At 40.7% G+C, this 19,550-nt stretch overlaps 1 protein-coding gene across 1 annotated transcript in view; it reads left to right on the top strand.

Moving 5' to 3' along the window:
• The window catches only part of LOC124046245 (leukocyte tyrosine kinase receptor-like), a 359,722-nt gene that overhangs the window by 193,033 nt on the left and 147,139 nt on the right, over positions 1 to 19,550 (top strand). Inside the window, exon 2 of the mRNA XM_046366398.1 lies at positions 2,790 to 2,923. Within this exon, the coding sequence (XP_046222354.1) occupies positions 2,790 to 2,923 (134 nt within the window). The remainder of the gene's footprint in view (positions 1 to 2,789; positions 2,924 to 19,550) is intronic.

Here is a 19,550-nt window from a genome sequence, read left to right as displayed (position 1 = left end):
GTTGCATGCCTTGTCTGGGCAGTCACCTAGATCCAACATATCCAGAACTTGCCTCAAAGTGAAACTAAGAGAAAGAACAGAGTAGAAAGTTAGGTTGAACAAGACCTATGAATGTGTGACAGTATGTGTATACCTAGACGCATGTTATCCCACCTGTCACTATTGTTGCCATCAACATGTTTACACATTCTATGACCACACTGAACAAAGTTGAGTAATTGCAAATGCATATATCAATACAAAAAAAGTGTCCTATCTTTATGTTAACATACATTACTAACCTTTTGTTTGGGAGCTTTGATGCAGCCATCCTCTTCTCAACCAGGAAGTAAACAGCTCTGGTCATGTGACAATTTACACTAAACATGTGACACTGCACATATTTCATTGAGACCCTTGATTTTTTCAATAATTTCTGGAAATTAATTGATACATCATTCAGTTACATTTATAGAGCCTTATAACTGGAAACATTTTTTTATGGTCACTATTGTGACGGATGGGATTAAATATGTTAAATAGCTGAGTGCTCTCTTGCTATGAGTAATACAAATGTCGTTTTCTTTTATAAGTATACGTCAATTTAATGCCCCCACTAAGCCAAGCTTCCAATCATTTCCCAGTGTGCCTTGCCTTTTCGATTGAATTGTAGAGTTACCCACCCATGACTGTCTTTGTCACTAACAAATACAATGTTGTTGAATTTGTTTATTTTCAGTCCTGTGGTATTTCTAGGCGAATATTGTCATTAAAATGTAATGATTACAGACAGTGCATTCGGAATCCGACCAATTTACTTTTTCCACATGTTATTACATTACAGCCTTCTAAAATGTATTTAATATATATATTTTCAATCTACACACAATACCCCGTAATGATGAAGCAAAAACTTGTTTTATAATTTTATAATATGTATTACATTTACATAATTATTCAGACACTTTACTCAGTGCTTTGTTGAAGCACCTTTGGCAGCAATTACAGCCTTGAGTCTTCTTGGGTATGACACTACAAGCTTGGCACACTGGTATTTGGGGAGTTTCTCCCATTCTTCTCTCCAGCTCTGTCAGGTTGGAGAGATGTTCGATTGGGTTCAAGTCTGGGCTCTGGGTGGGCCACTCAAGGACATTCAGACTTATCCCGAAGCCAGTCCTGCATTATCTTGGCTGTGTGCGTAGAATCATTGTCCTGTTGGAAGGTGAACCTACTTCCCAGTCGGGGGTCCTTAGCTCTCTGGAGCAGGTTTTCATCAAGGATCGCTCTGTACTTTGCTCCGTTCGTCTTTCCCTCGATCCTCACTAATCTCCCAGTCCCTGCCACTGAAAAAGATACCACAGCATGATGCTGCCAACACCTTGTTTGATCTTGGTTTCATCAGACCACAGAATCTTGTTTGTCATGGTCAGAGTCTTTAGGCTTTAACTTAACACAATTGGAAAAAGTCAAGGGGCCACATTAGACCTGCAAGTAGGGTTGCAAACTTTCCCAAACTTCCAGACAGAATTTCCGGAATACCTGGAAAAATGTACCATCATGCAACCCTAACTGTAAATCCCATTATGCTGGTTTGCAAAGTGATGTGTAATTCCTATTGGAATCTATCAAGCGTTAGGCTATCCAACAGTTGAAATTTGTATTCACCCACAACTTGCATTCATAATGAGTGCCAGGGTTAAGAACAGTGGGAGGAAACTACCTAAGTCATTTAAACTGGAACAACCATTTCAGTAACGGTTGCAAAAATTATATTTATTTTATTGTGTAGCATAACATTTAACCAATCAATTACTCAATGTACAGGCAAAAACACATATATTAAAAACAATTCTAAAAAGTCTACCTGCAGTAGAGCAAGCTGGGAAAAAAAGTTCAGTTATCAGATCTTACAAAAAATATACCTGGTGTGACTTCTCATTTAGTTTTGAGTCAGTACCACAAACATTTTAAGTAATAATGACTTTTCATTGACTTTCAGTACAACTTACTAGAAGTGTTGTGGTTGTGGTTTACAGTATGTGTGCATTGTGTTTACTAAATAGCCACAAGCTACTGTACTTCCTCATGTTGTTAATTTTGATCCAATAGAGGGCGGAGAGGCATACAGTATGTCATAAAGAAATAATACAGAAAATAGGCATGGTGATAGGGGTTTGGTAGGGGAGAGGGGGAGGGAGAGGGCAAGGGGATGGAGGAGAGAGAGCGGGAGGGATTAGTCATTGGTCAGTAGCCCGAATCCAAAGTGATATCAGCTGCAATTTGCTTAATAAAATTATGGACCACGTTGAACTACACAAAGGCAGGCGGTGGCTTGCTGGAGAGAGCATTCGCTTCAGGATATCCTTGCACACAGGAGCTAGCATTGGTGTGTGTGGCATGCACACACCCTTTCTGACTCTCTCTCTGACACACACACACCTGCACACTCTATTTTTTCCACCTCTGGTACTGAAGTGCAGAGTGTCATCCACGCACACCACCTGTCAGCTTTAGTAAGAGGCTTCGCCAAAAGCTTGTCCACAAATTACCCGGCAGGACATGCACCAACAGGCTAAGGATGAGGGGGAACCTCCCAAAATGCAGGGGGAGGAGGGGGACTCGAACACAACATGCTCCACACGAACCCAGTCTACCCCCTCTTCTGAGACCTCCATGGAGGGGGAAACTCAGGTGGAGGAAGAGGGAACTCCTGTCCTGACTCCCTACCCCTACAGTAGGCATGGGGGGCCCTGTCGCCCGGGTTGTCTACTAGTCGCCCTGATCTTCATGCTCATCTCTTTACTCGGCAGCTGGGCAGTTGTCCACCTCACCCTGGGGTCCCGTGGAATGGCGACCTTCAGGATCCAAGCCAGCTATGACCGGCCGAGCGAACAGGATGCCACCGCCACGATCAAACCGGGCTTCACCACCAACTGCACCATGGGTAAGTGAGCGTTTAAGTTAGCAATTGCTGTGTTGTGTGTCTGCACGCTACTGTACTGTGGAGTGGTTAATCGTTTAATCAAAAGACATACCCAATGTCAGAAATGTTGGTTATACTAATGGTTCCTAATCGTGAAGGTTAGGATTTTGAGTTGTGCAATCTGACCTTAGATCTGTGGTTATGGGCAGTGTCTACATCAAGTGTGTGCTGTATATCCACATCTAAACTTGGCTATCCTGGGGTGGCAGGGTAACCTAGTGGTTAGAACGTTGGACTAGTAACCGGAAGGTTCAAGTTCAAATTCTCGAGCTGACAAGGTACAAATCTGTCGTTCTGCCCCTGAACAGGCAGTTAACCCACTGTTCCTAGGCCGTAATTGAATTTGTTCTTAACTGACTTGCCTGGTAAAATAAATAAAATATACAAAAGTATGTGGACAACATCTAGTGGATGTCCTTCCCAGAAGAGTGGAGGCTGTTATACAGTGCCTTCGGAAAGTATAGGGACAATTTGTAAAAAAAAAAAAAATTTTATCATCTATCTACACACAATACTCCATAATGACAAAGCATGAAATATTTTATTACATTTTTGCCTGTGTACAACAAATTAAAAAAGTTTCACATACGTATTCAGACCCTTTACCCAGTACTTTGTTGAAGCACATTTGGCTGCGATTACTGCATTGAGTCTTCTTGGGTGTGACGTTACAAGCTTGGCCCAACTGTATTTGGGCAGTTTCTCACATTTTTCTCTGCAGATCCTCTCCAGCTCTGTCAGGTTGGAGTTATCCCGAAGCCAGTCCCGCGTTGGCTTGGCTGTGTGCTTATGGTCATTGTCTTGTTGGAAGGTGAACCTCACCCCAGTTTATGGTCCTGAGAGCTCTGGAACAGGTTATCATCAAGGATCTCTCTGTACTTTGCTCCATTTATCTTTGCCTTGATCCTGACTAGTATCCCAGTCCCTTCCGCTGAAAAACACAGTCTTTTGGTGCCTTTTGGCAAACTCCAAGCTGGCTGTCATGTGTCTTTTACTGAGGAGTGGCTTCCGTCTGGCCACTCTACTCTACCATGGTTGTCTGTCTGGAAGGTTCTCCCCTGGTACCCTTCCCTAGATCTGTGCCTTGACACAATCCTGTCTCTGAGCTCTATGTACAATTTCTTCTACCTCATGGCTTGTTTTTTGCTCTGACATGCACTGTCAACTGTAGGACCAAATATGGATAGATAAGTGGGTGCCTTTCCAAATCATGTCCAATCAATTTAATTTACCAGCAGCATACCACCCTGCACCCCACTGCTGGCTTGCTTCTGAAGCTAAGCAGGGTTGGTCCTGGATGGGAGACCAGATGCTGCTGGAAGTGGTGTTGGAAGGCCAGTAGTAGGCCCCCTTTCCTCTGGTCAAACGGGTGTCCTTACTCTCTGTGGTCACTAAAGATCCCATGGCACTTAAGGGGTGTTAACCCTGGTCCTGGCTAAATTCTCAATCTGGCCCTCATACCATCATGGTCACCTAATCATCCCCAGTTTACAATTGGCTCATGTATCCCTCCTCTCCCCTGTAACTATTAAAAAAAATGAGAATGAGAATGAGTTCTCAGTCTACTTACCTGTTAAAATAAGGGTGAAATAAATAAAAAGTTGTAGAAATATCTCATGGGTGATCAATGAAAACAGGATGCACCTGAGCTCAATTGCAAGTCTCATAGCAAAGGGTCTGAATTATTTTGTAAATATATATATATTTATATTTGCAAACATTTTTAAAAACCTGTTTTCGCTTTGTCAATATGGAGTATTGTGTGTGTCTATTGCTGATGATTTTCTTTTATTTAATCCATTTTAGAATAAGGTTGTAACGTAACAACATGTGGAAAAGGGAAGGGGTCTGAATACTTTCAGAAGGCAGAAATAGTAGCAGAAAAGAGGGGACCAACTCCACTTATTAATGTCCATGATTTTAGAATGAGGTGTGCGACAGGCAGGTGTCCACATACATTTGGTGATGTTGTGTATGCAGATAACATAGCTGATTCTCTCTAAAAGTTAGCTTCTGCTGTTTCCCCTATTTAATTGTGAAAACATGTCAAATGCTTACTAAAATATAAGTCTGTGAAGGCATGTTACATCTAGTTGAATTGTTCTTTAACTGTTCTGTAGTCTCGAATCGAGTGTCAAAGTGTTGCTCCTTGCTTACAGTATATTTGAACTTTTTGTGAAATGGAATTTTATGTTCTGAGCACGATGCTCTGCTTTGTTGAACATTACAAAGAGAAGAACCGAACAAGTTGCTTAAATGTAATATTTACGTAATAGAAATGTAATCTTTTATTATTTTACATTATTTAAATGTTATAATTTATGCTTTCAAATTTGAAAAGTGAACAGGTTAGTACATTTGTCTTTGTAATAAAACATTTACTTGAGTTAGCTTCTAATGTACTGGCTTCTGGGGAATACAGTGAACTTTGGAAAGAGTTGTTGCTTTCATAGCTATGTTTTGATGTCACTTCTAAGGGTGTTTGAAAAGCAGTGCCTATGTTTTTCAAACTGGAGATTTTTCCGGCTGCTGTTCTGGATGTAAACCCCATTACCATATGTTGTGGAATGAAATGCAGGATTGGCGTGCTACAGGGGATAATATCTCTCTGTGAACCTCGAGAGGTCCTTAAATTAGGTTAATCCCGTTGATTCAATTTCCTCCGAGCTCTATGCGGAATTGTAGGGACCTTTGCTTTTGACGTTTCGAGGAAGTGTATAATATTGAAGAAATGTGGTATAAAATCTGGATTTCAAAAGAGTTACAGTAGAGTTATGGCTGGTTTCCCCTTTTGGTTATTGGAACAGACAAGCCACTGTCACAGCAGCTATTGTGCATCAATAAAAGCAGAGAAACAGAATGTGGACAAATACTTTATGGGATATTCAAATTGAATTTACATGCTCAATTGACCAAGCGTCACAATGGAAGTAGACTGTTAGGGCACAGACATTAGACAAAAGTCAGTTGAGTGAATTTTCCAAACTCTGTCAACTATGTTAACCACCATTCACTTAGTGGTGTAAAGTTTGGGGTATCTGTACTTTACTTTACTATTTCTATTTTTGACATCTGTAATTGTACTCCACTACATTCTTAAAGAAAATAATGTACTTTCTACTCCATACATTTTCCCTGACACCAAAGTTACATTTTGAATGCTGAGCAGGACAGGGAAATGGTTTCATTCACAAACTTAAAGAGAAAATCCCTCATCCTACCTACTGCGTCTGATCTGGAGTCACTAAACACAAATGCTTTGTTTCTAAATTATGTCTGAGTGTTGGAGTGTGCCCCTGGCTATCCATAAATTTGAAAAACAAGAAAATCGTTGCTGTCTGGTTTTCTTAATATAAGGAATTTAAAATAATTTACACATGTAATACACTTTTAATACTTAAGTAAACTCAGCCAAAAAAGAAACCTCCCTTTTTCAGGACCCTGTGTCTTTCAAAGATATTTTTTAAAAGCTCTGGATCCGGTAATCGTAGCTGTCTTGAGCATATCAGCTGCTATCTGAACAGGTTTATCGAACAATCTTCTTGGGCCACTATAACTATAACTATTTTGAAAATTGGATTGGTCCCCTCTACCACACGGAACCCACTAATCTACTGACGGAAATGCATGGGGTGGCTAAAAACAGACCTCCATCTTCTGCTAGCTTGCTACCCATGGCTCGGCTATCTGTCTGAATCGCCGTGACCCCAACCAATCTCACTACTCACTGGAACCCTTATGATCACTCGGCTAAGCATGCCTCTCCTTAATGTCAATATGCTCTGTCCATTGCTGTTCTGGTTAGTGTTTATTGGCTTATTTCACTGTAGAGCCTCTAGCACTGCTCATTATACCTTATCCAACCCTTCAGTTCCACCGCCCACCCATGCGATGACATCACCTGGTTTCAATGATGTTTCTAGAGACAATATCTCTCTCATCATCAGTCAATGCCTAGGTTTACCTCCACTGTATTCATATCCTACCATACATGTGTCTGTACACTATACCTTGAATCTATTTTATCGCCCCCAGAAACCTGGTCCTTTTACTCTTTGTTCCGGACGTCCTAGACATCCAATTCTCATGGCTTTTAGCCGTGCCCTTATCCTACTCCTTCTCTGTTCCTCTGGCAATGTAGAGGTGAATCTAGGCCCTGCAGTGTCTAGCTATTCCCCAGGCGCTCTCTTTTGAAGCCTTCTGTAACCGTAAAAGCCTTGGTTTCATGCATGTAAACATTAGAAGCCTAAGTTTGTTTTATTCACTGCTTTAGCACACTCTGCCAACCCGGGTGTCTTAGCCGTGTCTGAATCCTGGCTTAGGAAGACCACCAAAAACTCTGAAATCTCCATCCCTAACTACAACATTTTCAGACAAGATAGAACGGCCAAAGGGGGCGGTGTTGCAATCTACTGCAATGATAGCCTGCAGAGTTCTGTCCTACTATCCAGCTCTGTACCCAAACAATTTGAACTTCTACTTTAAAAATTCACATCTCTAAAAACAAGTCTCTCACTGTTTTGCTGCCTGCTATAGACCACCCTCTGCCCCCAGCTGTGTTTTGCATACCATATGTGAACTGATTGCCCCCCCATCTATCTTCAGAGCTCGTGCTGCTAGGTGACATCTACAAGACCCTGCTAGGTAAAGTCCCGGCTTATCTCTGCTCACTGTACACCATAGCTGCACCCACCCGTAGCACGCATTCCAGCAGGTATATCTCACTTGTCACCCCCAAAGCCAATTCCTCCTTTGGCTGCCTCTCCTTCCAGTTCTCTGCTGCCAATGACTGGAACGAACTACAAAAATCTCTGAAACTGGAAACACTTATCTCCCTCACTAGCTTTAAGCACCAGCTGTCAGAGCAGCTCACAGATAACTGCACCTGTACATAGCCCATCTATAAATAGCCCAAACAACTACCTCTTCCCATACTGTATTTATTTATTTATTTTGCTCCTTTGCACCCCAGTATTTCTAATTTGCACACTCATCTACTGTCAAATCTACCATTCCAGTGTTTTAATTGCTATATTGTATTTACTTCGCCACCATGGCCTATGTATTGCCTTTACCTCCCTTATCTCACCTCATTTGCTCACATTGTATATAGACTTATTTTTCTACTGTATTATTGACTGTATGTTTGTTTTACTCCATATGTAACTCTTTGTTTTTATATGTCGAACTGCTTTGCTTTATCTTGTCCAGGTCGCAGTTGTAACTGAGAACTTGTTCTCAACTGTCCTACCTGGTTAAATAAAGGTGAAATAAATAATTAATAAATAAATAAATAACACATTCAATAAAGGCATATTTAATTTGACTCAAATATGAACATTTATTTCGTATATAAAACACAACATGTAAAGTGTTAGGTTATTTCTCTCAAACTTTGTGCACAAATTTACATCCCTGTTTTACATCCCTGTTAGTGAACATTTCCCCTTTGCCAAGATAATCCATCCACCACCAATTTCAAGAAGCTGATTTAACAGCATGATCATTGCATCTTGTGCTGGGGACAATTAAAGCCCTCTCTAAAACGTGCAATTTTGTCACACAACACAATGCCACAGATGCCTCAAGTTTTGAGGGAGCGTGCAGTTGGCATGTTGACTGCAGAAAGGTCCACCAGAGCTGTTACTTTGGTTTGGACTCATTCTCCGACTCTCCTGTGCTCCAATTTGCGTTCTAAGAGCCCGGTAGTGTGCATTTCTGAGAAACACCCTATGTATGATCTCGCAAACAATGTAAAGTATGTATAGATAGGTGTAATCAGATTTTTAATCCGAGGGTATCCTGCTATTGACACACTTGTTGAATAGAACGTGAAAACAACAGTAATTAATGAGGCAGTCTATACAGTGAAGGTGAGTGCAGGTAGGCCTAGACAGAGGATGTTTTTGTGGTTGCAGCCCTGTGCACCCCTTTATGTTAATGTATCAATTGCACCAAAATGAAATCATGCAAATACGTTTTCTTCATTTCATCACAAAATATAAAATAGATCCCTGATACCAACATGAGAAGAACATGAGTTCATTCTAAGAAAAGAAACTGTGACATTTTACAATAATTGTAATACCTAAATTCCCACCAAAATCCCCGAAATCCATTATTTGTCTCTGCCAGTAAAATGTTTTATGTGCTATAATTCAGTCAATACCTGATGGATTAAAACAATTCAAACAGTTTGGAGAATCGTTATCCATTGTCCAACTGCTGCATTCATTATAATTGTTTTGAAACCTTTTAACAAGTTTGATTATCTTTGCAACATACATGCAAGGACTGTATTGTTGTTTGTATTACTTCCTCATTTTGCCACATGCTGCACTTTACAGATAATGTAAAAATGCATTTGATGATCCCAACACACGTAGACACCCCCTCCACACATACAACTCAACCCTAACGACTCATTGCGTACCAGTGCTTCTCAGACCTCCAACAACAGAACAGGTTGCTGTTGCTTATGCAAATCCCAGAAATTAGACAAGGCTAATTGTTCTCCTGTTGGGCAGCTCACAATGGCCCCATTCTGGGGCCAACACACACACGCCCGCCCTGGATATGTTTCAACACCCACCCACCTCGGCATGTCTCTCCAAGCTTTAATCCGTTGTGTGGTGTGTATCTTCAGTTTAAAGCAGTTCTTTGAATTAGCGATCGTGCTTCAGATCAAATATTTTCCCATTTCCAACCCGCAAACGCTGAGATATGCAGACTGTTCTGGTCGTCTCACATCTGTGGTCCTCATTTTCAGCTGTGATAAATCAATTTTACGGATTTCACAAGCACTTATGCCAAGAGATGTTAACCTCATAAATGTTACTAAATGTAATTGAAAATGTAATTATTTATCACGAGGGCACTAAACAATAACTAGTAGTGCTGCATACTCCAAGAAAGAAATCTCACCTTTCTGATAAAAAATAGTTAGTCACTGCAAGGAGTGCGTACTGGCCGCAGAGAAGTCAGGCGCAGGAGAGCAAAGACTGTGTTACAACGAAGCAATTTAACAATCAAAATCACTGTGAACAAAACAATAAATATATACAATGGGACAAAAACCCTTCGCACGCCAGACATAACGTGCACAAACACTTACAATAAACAATTATGGACAAGGACATGGGGGAAACAGAGGGTTAAAGTCACAACATGTAATTATGGAATTGGAACAATGTGTGTGAAGGCAAGACACATGGAAAATGATAGGTGGATCGGCAATGGCTAGAAGGCCGGCGACGCTGACCGCCGAATGCCGCCCGAACAAGGAGAGGGACCGACGTCGGCGGAAGTCGTGACAGTCACTTTTGAGAACACAAGCTCAAGCACACAGTACAAATATGATACAAATATGGCTACCACAGCAGTCTTCAGCGATACGCCATCACAGCTGGTTTGCGCTAAGTGGAACAGTCATTTATTTTTCAACTGGACAATGACCCAACACACCTCCAGGCTGTGTAAGGTCTATTTGACCAAAAATAGAGTGACGAGTGCTGCATCAGATGACCTGGCATCCACAATCACCTGACCTCAACCCAATTGAGATGGTTTGGGATGAGTTGGACCGCAGAGTGAAGGAAAAGCAGCCAACAAGTGCTCATCATATTTGGGAACTCCTTCAAGACTGTTTGAAAAGCGTTCCAGGTGAAGCTGGTTGAGAGAATGCCAAGAGTGTGCAAAGCTGTCATCAAGGCAAAGGTTGGCTATTTGAAGAATCTCAAATATAAAATATATTTTGATTTGTTTAATAACTTTTGTTTACTACATGATTCCATATGTGTTATTTCATAGTTTTTATATTTTCACTATTATTCTAAATAAATAATTCTAAATAATACAAATAAAGAGAAATCCTTGAATGAGTAGGTGTGTCCAAAACTTTGACTGGTTCTGTACACATTTGTACATTTAGTTTTAGAGAAAAGGTCTCTCTTGATCAAAATATCTGCCCCCATCGCTGTGAACTTGTCATAGAGCTCAGGGCTTCTTGAACTCGTTAGGAACTCATCTTTCATCTCATATTAATCTTGTCGATCTATGACAAACAGAAAGTGTTTTTTGTTTAAAATCTGAATTCTTTTAGATTACAAGCCATAAACAAATCTCTGAATTTACTACAGTGACTAAACCACCCTCTCCTGCTGAGTTACAATGTAGGGATTTCCGTTGATAGTGGTGTAGGATTTCTGTTGATAGTGACGTATGTAGGGTTCTGCCAGGAGTTGATGGACAGTCGGAAGAGTGAATGTAATGGTAGGAGGGACATCTGAGCTTCAAGTTGTGTCAGATTTCACATCCTGCTTCACACAGACAGAAGTTACATACTCCTGTGTCCGTGAGAATCAGGGATACCGCTCAATGCAAGCCATTTCGATCTATGCTGTCCACGTGCATTACATGACCAAAAGTATGTGGACACCCACTCGTTGAACATCTCATTCAAAAATCATGGCATTAATGTGGAGTTGGTCTTCCATTTGCTGCCTCAACAGCCTCCACTCTTCTGGGAAGGCTTTCCACTAGATGTTGGAACATTGCTGCGGGGACAAAGCTTCCATTCAGCCACAAGAGCATGAGTGAGGTCAGGCACTGATTTTGGGCAATTAGGCCTGGCTCGCAGGCTGCGTTCCAATTCATCCCAAAAGTGTCCGGTGGGGTTGAGGTCAGGGTTCTGTGCAGGCCAGTCAACTTCTTCCACACCAATCTCAACAAACCATTTCTTTATGGACCTCGTTTTGTGCACAGGGGATTTGGGCCTTCCCCGAACTGATGCTACAAATTTGGAAGCACATATTGGTAAGAATCTCATCATATGCTGTAGCGTTAAGAATTCCCTTCATTGGAATTAAGGGGCCTAGCCCAAACCATGCAAAACAACCAGGCATTTGGCATCATATGTTGCTTCGTTTTGTGTCATATGATATACCAAACTTTACAATTGGCACTATGCATTTAGGCAGATAGCGTTCACCAGATTCGTCTGTCGGACTGCCAGATGGTGAAGGGTGATTCATCACACAAAAGAATGCGTTTCCAACGGCGGCGAGCGACGCTCAGTATTGCGGATGGTGATCTTAGGCTTGTCAGCAATGGAAACCCATTTCATGAAGCTCCTGACGAACAACTGTGCTGAAACCTGGGACAGGCGATTTTTACGTGCTACGCGCTTCAGCACTAGGCAGTCCCTTTCTGTAAGCTTGTGTGGGCTACAACTTCGCGGCTGAGCCGGCTGAGTTGCTCCTAGACGTTTCCACTTCACAATAACTGCACTTACATTGACTGGGGCAGCACTAGCAGGGCAGATATTTGACAAACTGACTTGTTGGAAAGGTGATAACCTATGACAGTGCCACGTTGAAAGTCACTGAGCGCTTCAATAAGACCGTTCTACTGCCAACGTTTGTCTATGGAGATTGCACAGCTGTGTGCTCGATTTTATACAACTGTCAGCAAAGGGTGTGTATGAATTAGCCAAATCCATTAATTTCAAGTGGTGTCCACATACTTTTGTATATATAGTGTATTGATTTATAAGCAAACGTCAGTCAGAACCGGTACCATAACCACGCAGGCCACCAAAACAGGGGACTTTACATCTAAAAGGTGATAATTATTAACATTCAAACGAAGCATCTTATTTTCATCTGATTCCTACGGAGTTCCGTGCCTTAAGGTAAATCCAATCTTGATCGACTCCCCTCATAAGAAAAATATGTCTATTAGCTTGTTTCCGGGTCTGTGCGAGTTTGACAGTGTACAATTTGCATTCTGACAAGCTCCCTCCTTTTGTGGCATCTTCCCTGCACTTAAGAACAGCGATTAATCAAGCCGTGGCTGTGTGAAAGACAAGATATTCGTCAGCTAACAGCCATGCGGGCCAAATTAATTGAGCAATGTGTCAAGTTTTTTTTCATCCTCTGCCATGCTAATTAACTCATCTGTCAAGGGGCCAACAAGTGATTCCCATTCATTACCCAGAAACCAACTTGAGTGCCCGTACATCTATCTCTTACGCTCATCGTTCCCTTTGAAAAGTCGAAATGTCTTGAGCATATCGTCGGTGACACATTTGTATTTCTCACCAGCTGCTATATTGGAATACAGATTAGCTGGTTATTCAGGAGAATCACAGCCTTCCACACTGTTAGCATCCTCAAGTGTGTCTCGCACGAAGCAAACAGGACTGTTAGCGAAAAGACTGATGGATGAGTTCATTAACAGATCGTGGCAATAACAAATGTGTTTCAGTTTGTCTCGGTCTTTGTCATGACGTTGACTCTGGTTGCCACTAGATTATCAATTGTCATTTTTGTTAATTCCTGTTTATACACTTCAAGTTTGTTTCACTCTGAAGATATTTCTATTACTTGCACATTGTCACTTGTCATTTTCACAGATGGATAAGTACCTCTGACTAGACAGCAGCAAGTCCCCTCGGAGGACTTCAACCTCTAACCTCCTATTCCCTGTCCCATTTACCTAACCCTTACACCATGCAGCTGCTGGACTCTAATGTGGCGTTACTGAAAGTCTATACTCAGTGATTAGGTACTCAGCGGCGGAAGATTGTCCCCCTGGCCCATCAATCACTCCTATCCCGTGGAGCCTTGGGAGTGAAATGAGTTAGGAGACTGGTGGTGGAGTAGAAAGAGTGTATATGGATGGATGAAAGGACAGGTTGTAGTGGCAGGGTAAGAGGCTGGCCACACTGATAGAGAACTGTAGACTCATCCCAATGCAATGGCTGCGTGGCATTGAAGCATATTGTGTCGTAACTGCTTTGGAACAAAATATTTCTCATGTACAGAATGTGCACCATGATGCGTACTCTTGTACTGTGAGATCTACCAAATTACACATAGGATAGCAACAATGAGCTACAATAGACTGTTGCCGCTCATTCATAACCGTCCTCTATCACAATACAAGCATCTCTTTGAATTGATCAGGAATCAAGACCACCATTCTATTGTTAACTAGTTGTAAACATATTTTCTATTTCACTAATAAACCAGGAATAGGTGTCTATCCTCTTGGTGAGATAAAGTACAGACATAGGTCTGCATCCAAAACGGCACCCAATTCCCTACATAGTGCACTACTTTTGACCTGGGATCTCAATCAGCCTGGTAAATGTTAGGCCCACTGTTGAAATACTCATGAATCAATAAATGCATTGGTCTTGTAGATATATGCTCAGCCAAGTGGAGAGAACATAGTGATCAGCGGACCTGTAAAATTACAATGCATGATGAGGGTATTGGTGAATGGAAGTAGTAGGAGAGAAACGCACTAGAGCACAGAGAAACAATTCCTGTGTGTGTGTGTGTGTGTGTGTGTGTGTGTGTGTGTGTGTGTGTGTGTGTGTGTGTGTGTGTGTGTGTGTGTGTGTGTGTGTGTGTGTGTGTGTGTGTGTGTGTGTGTGTGTGTGTGTGTGTGTGTGTGTGTGTGTGTGTGTGTGTGTGTGTGTGTGTGTGTGTGTGTGTGTGTGTGTGTGTGTGTGTGTGTGTGTACTACTGCAAATGTAAGATACATACAGTGCCTTGCGAAAGTATTCGGCCCCCTTAAACTTTGCAACCTTTTGCCACATTTCAGGCTTCAAACATAAAGATATAAAACTGTATTTTTTGTGAAGAATCAAAAGGTCAAGGGGGCCGAATACTTTCGCAAGGCACTGTATAAAGAGATTTTATGTTGCTTTTTTGAATTGAGGTACATCTTTATTTTCATGCCATCCATCAAATGTAAACACCTGGAGTTTGCTAAACGGCATTGGCACTCTGGTGCTATGGTCAGATGACATGAAAATAGAGCTCTTTGGACACACACACTAGTAGTGTTTTTTGACAAAGAAAGATGCATATGCATCTGTGGTTTGAATTGAAGATGGCAGTCCATAAGCGCAGACAAATTATACCAAGGATCTTGAAATATTCTTTATGGAGAAGTGGTCTAATTTCACAACCAAAGTAAAAAATAAAAAATAAATAAAAAGTGAGGTATTAATATCAGGGGTGTCAATCATTTAGATCTCTACGTCTTTGAGAAAAAAATTATATTACTTGTCAAACAAAATCTGTTTCTCTAAGCAATTATATTAGTTTAAATTAATATAATTTCCCAATTCTTAGCATACAATATACAGATGAAGTCAGAAGTTTACATAAACCTTAGCCAAATAAATTTAATCTCAGTTTTTCACAATTCCTGACATTTAACCCTAGTAAAAATTCCCTGTTTTACATCAAATCATTTAAATCCAGACTGAAAATATTTACACAAGAAGCAATCTAATATCACACACAGTCAAAAACTCTCCGTCGTTTAGTTAAGTTCACCATTCTGTGATTCTCACTGTTAATAAACATCAGGCGTTTCAACACAACGGCTCTTTATGGCATCATTTGATCTGATCAGTCAACGCCAATTTTTTTCCCCTAAAGTAATCTAGTATCATTTTCATTTCAATCCAATAACCAAAAAAACAAAACTAAAAAACACTTTATCACCACTTTATTTTAAGAATGTGAAATGTCAGAATAATAGTAGAGAGAATGATTTATTTCAGCTTTTATTTCTTTCATCACATACCCAATGGGTCAGAAGTTTAAATACACTCAAATCGAATTTGGTAGCATTTTTTCCTGTCATGTCGTAAATCTCAGTTTTGAATGAGACTGACTTTATGACCAAAATGATCTTATTTACACATACAGGCTGTTTTGTGTTGCTTTTGTGCTTGTCTTTCTTGCATTAACACTTGCAGTCATCTTTTCTTAATAATTTGTTGATCGTTGCTTTTTTTTTAAGGAAAGTTTTATTTGCAATGTCTGTGAAATGTGGTTGTTTTACCAACTTAATTGATTGCACTGACTGAGTCGCTCTGGATAAGAGTGTCTGTTAAATGACCAAAATATACATGTAATGTGTAATGTGATATTACTAGCATGATTATTTTAAAAAGTTGATTTGTGACTACTATATTTGAAAGATTAGGTTTCTGTAAATGTAATATCCCGATGCTTTGATATGGGCCCATATCAAAATCACTCTAACGGGTGGTGGTCTGCATATAAAAAAACTGACTGCAACTTTGAATGAGTACAGTAGCTCAGTATTAAAAAAAAAAATTGCTCATCTTTATCAAGGGTGTCAATCATTTCAGACCCCACCGTACAGCTTACCCAACAAAAAGACAGCAACATATAAACAATCACTTTAATAGCATCAACTAATGATGTTTTGCCTTAAATCTCACTTACCCACAACTTCCTAAAATATACACCCTCCAGTCTTTAGCTCGCGGTTCTCAGCCTCATCTCCTTTTCTATCCCTGTGACTGCTACCCTTGGGTTCTTCCAGAAACATCTTCTGTGAAATGTTCCCCTCTTTACCAATACAAACTGGGTTTGTATTACAAATCCACCCTCTCGGAGGCAATTATAGCAGTGGGTCTTATTTGATGATATTGAGGAAGTCTTCAATGGCCCTGGGCTAGCTGGGTGGAATATTAATACAAAGACAAATGCCAACGAGAACAGATGTCTGGATCAGCCTAGCATTCAGTCAGATTAGAAAACATTTTACAATGAATTACATGTCACATGTATTTACACAGTGGTCATGATACGTGGCTTGTTCATAATAGTATTTCATGAGCTCATACAGTATTACTTTCATAACTTCACTTTGGTGGATGTCTATAAACCCTGCAACCCTTTCAGATCTTCAGTAGACCAGAATGTGGATCAACCCCAAAAAGTCTCAAAACTCCCCATACTTCAAAATCTCTCCATCTGTCTGATTATTTCCTTTGAAAGGGAGCATCACTAGCTCCTCTGTGACCCAACGAAGAGAGAGCCGTACATCAAGGTCATTGGACCACCGAGGTATCAAAGCCGACTCTGTGTAGCACAGGGGGCTTTACAAAGAGACAGACAGCTGACCCCTTTCACACTCCCACCATTCTGTGGTGCTTTGATGTACCTAGCCATTCTGTACACTTTTGGTAGCTTCGTATTTCTTTTAGCTATCCCCTTTCTCCCAACTTCCTATCCTTCACAGAGGACTTGGCTGGCCCATGTTAGTCTAGCCATTTCATTCCATGAACATTTCTGAGACACATTGGTACGCAAAAGTATTTCAAAATGAAAGGAAGATGTTTCTTTCTGTTCCTTTTCCATTTTGTCACATTGGTCACCACACTCGCAATGCACCAGGCATATATCCCCCTTCTTTTCCTACTGAGCGGCATCCTCTGACAGAGATGGATCATGATTGGGCTCTATCTACTCTGACCAATCGAGCGTGGCTCTGGACAGTTAATAGAATTCTTGACCGAATGCTTCCTGTCCGCTGTCCAGAGGGAGCATCAGGGGCATCCATCTTAGGATCCCTCCAACTGTAAATCTGAATATCTCCCCATTCTGCCTCCAGTGAATTTGAATGAGTGAAGCGTTCGCCCTTGTGTGAAGGGGCACCTGGAGAGAGAGAAGATCCCAGAGAAAAACTCAGTATGTTAACAACGCAGTCATGTGGTAGTGCTTAATTTCACTCTTTCAGCAGGTACAGTATTTGCCTAGTGTTTACAGTTAAACATTGTGTTACAAATGGGTACTTTCTGGTACATTCAACACAATTGGTAACTACTAATTGAATAGCCCAGTACGGAAACAAAGCAGTGATGTGCTGGTAACCAGAGCAATATACTGTAGATACAGTGATGATCTAGTGATTTTACTGTCCTGTTTCAGCGGGTGTTTGCGTAGTGTTTACAGGGAAATATTGTGGTACAAATGTATACTTTCTGGTAGTTCATTCAACATAACTGCTACCAAATAGTACAAAGTCGTGTTTGTTTTGATGAATCCCAAAGAAACCCTACTATTTAGTAATTATTGGATAATGATTATGTTACCATGTAATAGGAAACTTTAAATTAAACCATTGTCTTTATTGATGATAATAGGGATGGGGAAAAGGTTGAAACAAGAAAAGAGAACATGGATATGATGGGAAAGAATATGTGAATCATTTAATTGATATGGATATATACAGTATAAAGACATACAATGCATAGGGAAATTAGTATGGAATTACAACCGGCCAAGAAAATACATGGTTCAGTTCATGATATAACTCAGGAGTACTTCTACTCATTGACTCACACAAATGGTTTTAGGTCATTATAATGAAAAACACATAGCATTAGGATAACTAAGGTTCTTATTAGAGGCTTACTAAAGAACGAGCTTGATGTGATGGATTTCAATTGGTTCCCCAGACCTCAGGCCAGACACAATAATTGTGATTAAACTAAGGTGATTCACCCTCTCATGGCAAATAACAAAAACAGAAATGCATCACCCCGTCTGCCACAGACTTGTTGTTGTATCGACTTTTATGATGCATGCTTCAACAAACTTACCTACTCAGTCAGTATTCAAATCACTTTTTAATTCTGAACACAGCCGCAGTGAAAGTTGTATTCAAATGAGGTCTTAGAACTTGTTTTTACGTGACCTTTACAATCAAAATATTGCCCCCAGATGTACTTACCAGCCTGATCCCAATCTGTGTCTATTCACTTTTCATACTGAGCATGTCACAAGCACAGTTACATGTAAATCTTTTGGTAAATGTAGGTTGGTGTGCTCCTCTTTTTTTTGTTCTGTTGCATTTTGGTTGTGCATCCATACAGACTAAGAGGCTGTCCTAGTATGGACACCCGGACATCCATATTAGCATCATCCAAGTATTATTCCAAGTTGTTTATAGTAGGTTTGCTTGATGAGTTAAAGGAAAATTCTGCCCTAAAACAATCTTTTGTTATTTGTTTTGTTTGTCCTTTGTTAATGTAGTCCCAAAATGTTTTTCTTGTCAGCAATCACGTTTTCAAGATTTATAACTTTCAAAATACAGAAATCGTCCCTGTATGATGCATTCTGCATAACATGATGCCAAATGCTTGCCTATTTTTCATGTTTTGGGCTAGCCCCCTTTATTCCAATGAAGGTAAATCTTAACGCAATGATATTCTAGACAATTCTGTGCTTCCAACTATGTGGCAACATTTTGGGGAAGGCACTTTCCTGTTTCAGCATGACAATGCCCCAGTGCACAACGCGAGGTCCATACATAAATTATTTGTCGAGATAGGTGTGGAAGAACTTGACTGGCCTCCACCGAGCCCTGACCTCAACCCCATAGAACATGTTTGGGATGAATTGTAATGCCGACTGCGAGCCAGGCCTAATCGGCCAACATCAGTGCCTGACCTCACTAATGCTCTTGTGGCTGAATGGAAGCAAGTCCCCACAGCAATCCTCCAACAACTAGTGAAAAGCGTTCCCAGAAGAGTGGAGGCTGTTATAGCAGCAAAGGGGGGGACCAACTCCATATTATTTTCCATGATTTTCGAATGAGATGTTCGACAATGAGATGTCCACATACCGTTGGTCAAGTAGTGTATCTTGAAAGGCTTTGCTTGCAAGTGTAACAAGTTGGATATGAACCCAGCTCTCCCACGGGAGCAACCAACATCTTAAACCATTTTACAGTCTTGGGCAGA

The sequence above is a fragment of the Oncorhynchus gorbuscha genome, linkage group LG10 (assembly GCF_021184085.1).
Source record: "Oncorhynchus gorbuscha isolate QuinsamMale2020 ecotype Even-year linkage group LG10, OgorEven_v1.0, whole genome shotgun sequence".
In the NCBI taxonomy this organism is placed as follows: domain Eukaryota; kingdom Metazoa; phylum Chordata; class Actinopteri; order Salmoniformes; family Salmonidae; genus Oncorhynchus; species Oncorhynchus gorbuscha.
The sequence above is the reverse complement of the archived record's forward strand: the minus strand, read 5'-3'. Positions and strand labels throughout refer to the sequence as shown.